The sequence below is a fragment of the Xiphophorus maculatus genome, chromosome 1 (assembly GCF_002775205.1).
Source record: "Xiphophorus maculatus strain JP 163 A chromosome 1, X_maculatus-5.0-male, whole genome shotgun sequence".
NCBI classification, from domain to species: domain Eukaryota; kingdom Metazoa; phylum Chordata; class Actinopteri; order Cyprinodontiformes; family Poeciliidae; genus Xiphophorus; species Xiphophorus maculatus.
In genome coordinates, this window is record NC_036443.1 from 19,192,958 (window position 1) to 19,196,456 (window position 3,499).

The 3,499-nt window shown below is 42.3% G+C and overlaps 1 protein-coding gene across 1 annotated transcript; it reads left to right on the forward strand.

Moving 5' to 3' along the window:
- Nucleotides 1–414: 414 nt before the first annotated feature.
- On the forward strand, nucleotides 415–3,256 carry bhlhe23 (basic helix-loop-helix family member e23). Its single transcript, XM_005801670.2, has one exon. The coding sequence runs from the start codon at nucleotides 1,940–1,942 to the stop codon at nucleotides 2,621–2,623; it is 684 nt and encodes a 227-aa protein (XP_005801727.1). The 5' UTR covers nucleotides 415–1,939; the 3' UTR covers nucleotides 2,624–3,256.
- Nucleotides 3,257–3,499: the final 243 nt, after the last annotated feature.

The following is a 3,499-nucleotide window of genomic DNA, read 5'->3' on the forward strand; positions in this document are numbered from 1 at the left end:
GAATCAAATTTCATAGTTTTACAGACTTTCCAGATTCTGTAGGGACATGGACGACATAGATTTGAATTCAGATAAATAGGCAGATATGACTTAAATGTAACGTTTCATCCGGGACACTAGGTGGCGGCCTTGGTTTCACTTTGAAATTACACCTTCGGCTGGAGGACACCTGTTTTTCTAACGCAGCAAATGTTTGTTTTTTGTCATTACAAACTTAGCGTATATATTAGAAGAAAATTCAAAATGACCTGACATTAAATTGATAATAATTTATTTTCTTTTTTTTTTTTTTTTTACATTTTAAAGAAAATGTTTGCAGTGACACCACTTCTAATAAACATAATTTATGTGAATACTATGATGCTGTGAAAAACATGAAATTTTTTTGTTATTACGTCATTATGGCTGTATCAGAGTATAATAATAAATTTCCATCGTTCCTGCTGTAGGTCTCTTCATGTCAGTTGCTAAATTTAAAAATTAGATTAGTTATTTTCAATCTTGAAGCAGTGACTTTTTCATTGATCTCTTTCTACGTTTTTTTCCCCCTCATCAGTCTAGTTGTGCCCACATAGACAAAAATAAGTTTTGAGTAGGTCTGGCCAAGTTTGTGGGGAAATACCCTATAAGCAATCACAAAGTCAGTTTAAACAGAGACATCTTAATAATTTAGGAAGCATAACTGACCGAGGCCACGGCTCCTCAAATCAACACTAACTGTGGAAACTTCACATTGGATTCCAAGCTTCTTGAATTTGGTGCCTTTCTAATCTTCTGCCAGACCTTGACTTCCAAACAAAATGGAAAATTCACCTGGGAATACTGAGCAACAAGTCACTTCTTATTCTCCCTGTCCCCATGTATTTCTGATATCACTTGATAGTAGTTTAACAGGAGGAATTATAGCCAAAGTCCTGCATATAAATGGTAAACTCCCTCCAAATTCCTGAATGGATTTTACTTCATAATCTTGCACCTTTTTCCACACTTCTTCCTTCCTCTCAACTTTCACCTAATATGCATGAACATAGCCCTCTGTTAAAAGCTACTTTCTTTAGCAGTTACCTTTTGTTTCTTCCCCTCTTTGTGGAGTGTGTCAAACACTTTCTGCAGGAAAAATGTGATGTCTGCAGATTTCCCCATGATGGTGTGAGGCATAACATGACATTTTTGTATTAAAGATCATCTTTCATTTTGTCTTGTGCAATGTTTTGTTTTTCTGAAATTTAGTTTTGAATTCGCCTTAGCTGCAAGTCAAAATCATCCATATTAACAGAAATAAACCCTTAAACATATCACAATGTGTGTTAGAGATCCATAAATTGTACGTGTTTCCGTGTATAAACTAAATAAATGAACTTGGAAATGATATTCTAAATTACTAAGACGCAGCTGTAAAACACAACAGCCAGACAGACCTGGGATCCGCGTCAGGTTGCAGTTTCTGTTTTAAAAGTGGAAACTGGGAGCAGACCCACGCTCTTTCCAAGTTAATTAAAACGCCCCCCTGATTGGACGGACAGATAATCCCGGCGGGCCGCCTGCTCGTACTAACTTGTGAGCGGGACGGAGTGCCAGTCACAATCTGCTAGAGGCGAGGGAGGGCAAGAAAGACCACTGCAGCTACAAAGGCGAGAGGAGCGCAGTTAGGGAAGTGTTGTTAAACGTGGGCTATGCGCGCAACAAGGGGGGAGCGCAGTGCACAGAGGAGGTGAACGCATGTACAGGCTCAGCTTCACACTCACAGCCTCCTTCCTGAAGAGACACAGCGCTGAGAGGGGAAAGGAGTGAGGAAAAACTCAGAGAACAACACAGCAACTCTTGGACGAAAGTGCGCCACAGCCGTCAGGAGAGAAGTTTGGATAAAGCGGTCCAAGGAAGACTTTTTCCTGGTCAGAACCTGCTCTGGAAGAGAGAGAGAGAGGGAGAGAGAAAGAAAATGAATGTCAGCGATGAGAATCTGCTCAAATCGATCAGCAACGACGCGCTTCTCGACCTGACGCAGCGCTACGGGCAGTCAGCCTTCGGGTTTGGCGCTGGCCACGGTGCTGGAAGTCCCGGCAGATACCCGCTCACACCGGCCGCCGACTTCCTCTCCGGACAGACTGGGAAGTCCAACGAGAGCGGCGGGGAGCACACGAGCGACGACGAGGACGGCTTTGACTCGCTGGAGTCCCGGAAGAGGGGCTCCTCGTTTGGGGACGACAAGCCCGGCGGGCCCCTGGCCAAAAAGTCCAAAGAGCAGCGGTCCCTGCGGCTCAGTATCAACGCCCGGGAGAGGAGGAGGATGCACGACCTGAACGACGCGCTGGACGGCCTGCGCGCCGTCATCCCGTACGCCCACAGCCCCTCGGTGAGAAAACTCTCCAAAATAGCCACTCTCCTCTTGGCCAAGAACTACATCCTCATGCAGGCTCAGGCTCTGGAGGAGATGAGGCGGCTGGTGGCGTATCTGAACCAGGGACAGACTATAACCTCACCGATCCCCACCGCCCTGGCGCCCTTTGGACAGGCAGCCGTCTACCCCTTCTCGGGCTCCGCTCTCGCCACCTGTGCCGAAAAGTGCACCACTTACTCCGGGGCACCGTCGACTCTCTTCAAACACTGTAACGACAAGCCTTGATTTGATTTACGCTCTTTTTCCTGAACTTGAACCTGTACTGCGCCCATGTCAGTCTCTGTCCCACTCTAGTTAATTTAACACATAATTCTGTGGAAATTAAAACGGTTTTAGTCTAATGCGTAATGGTAAGATATGGTTAAGTAATCATACTTCAAAAATGCTCTGTAGAAATTAAATTGTTCGGGCCTTCCTGTCACTGTGGCTTGCATGTCTCACATCAACTACAGGCCATATTCAAAATATGAACTTAAATTCTGCGAAGTTTCTGTTATCATTTGCAATCTATGCAACATTCAGTAATTACAAGAAAAAATAAATGCGACCATTTTCAACCTTTAGATCTGATCCTAATTAACTATATGAAAACAATCTGATGTTATATTTTCTGATACAGTGTGTTTGTTTTTATTTCAACTTATTGCACATCTCACATGATTGTATTGTACAACTTTGAATAATCTTCAAAGCCCGGTTATAATAATAATAATAATAATAATAATAATAATAATAATGATACTAATGGTTATATAACTGCAGCCTATAAACCGAAGAAGTATTCTGGTTGTGTTACAACATGGATTTCATATATTGTTTATAGTATGTCTTTATAATTAAAACATATCTATGCTCGGGGCCGGTTTGCGTCATCATTTCACAGATTTAAAGATTGCAAATAAAGCTCGGAAATGCCATGACGTGATAAACAGGAAAATTTGAGATATTGCATTGATTATTTTAAATTTACAAATTTGAATAGTTTTTTTTTTTTTTTTTTTTTTTGCAAATCCACTCTTCTCTAAAAACACCTTTAGATAGAAATTGGCAACTAGCATCCGGCATGAGGAGCCTGTCTGAACGAGCTCAGTGGGTCTGGTG

Coding starts and splice junctions, on each gene's coding strand:
- bhlhe23 (XM_005801670.2), top strand. CDS start 1,940: ATGAATGTCAGCGATGAGAATCTGCTCAAATCGATCAGCAACGACGCG.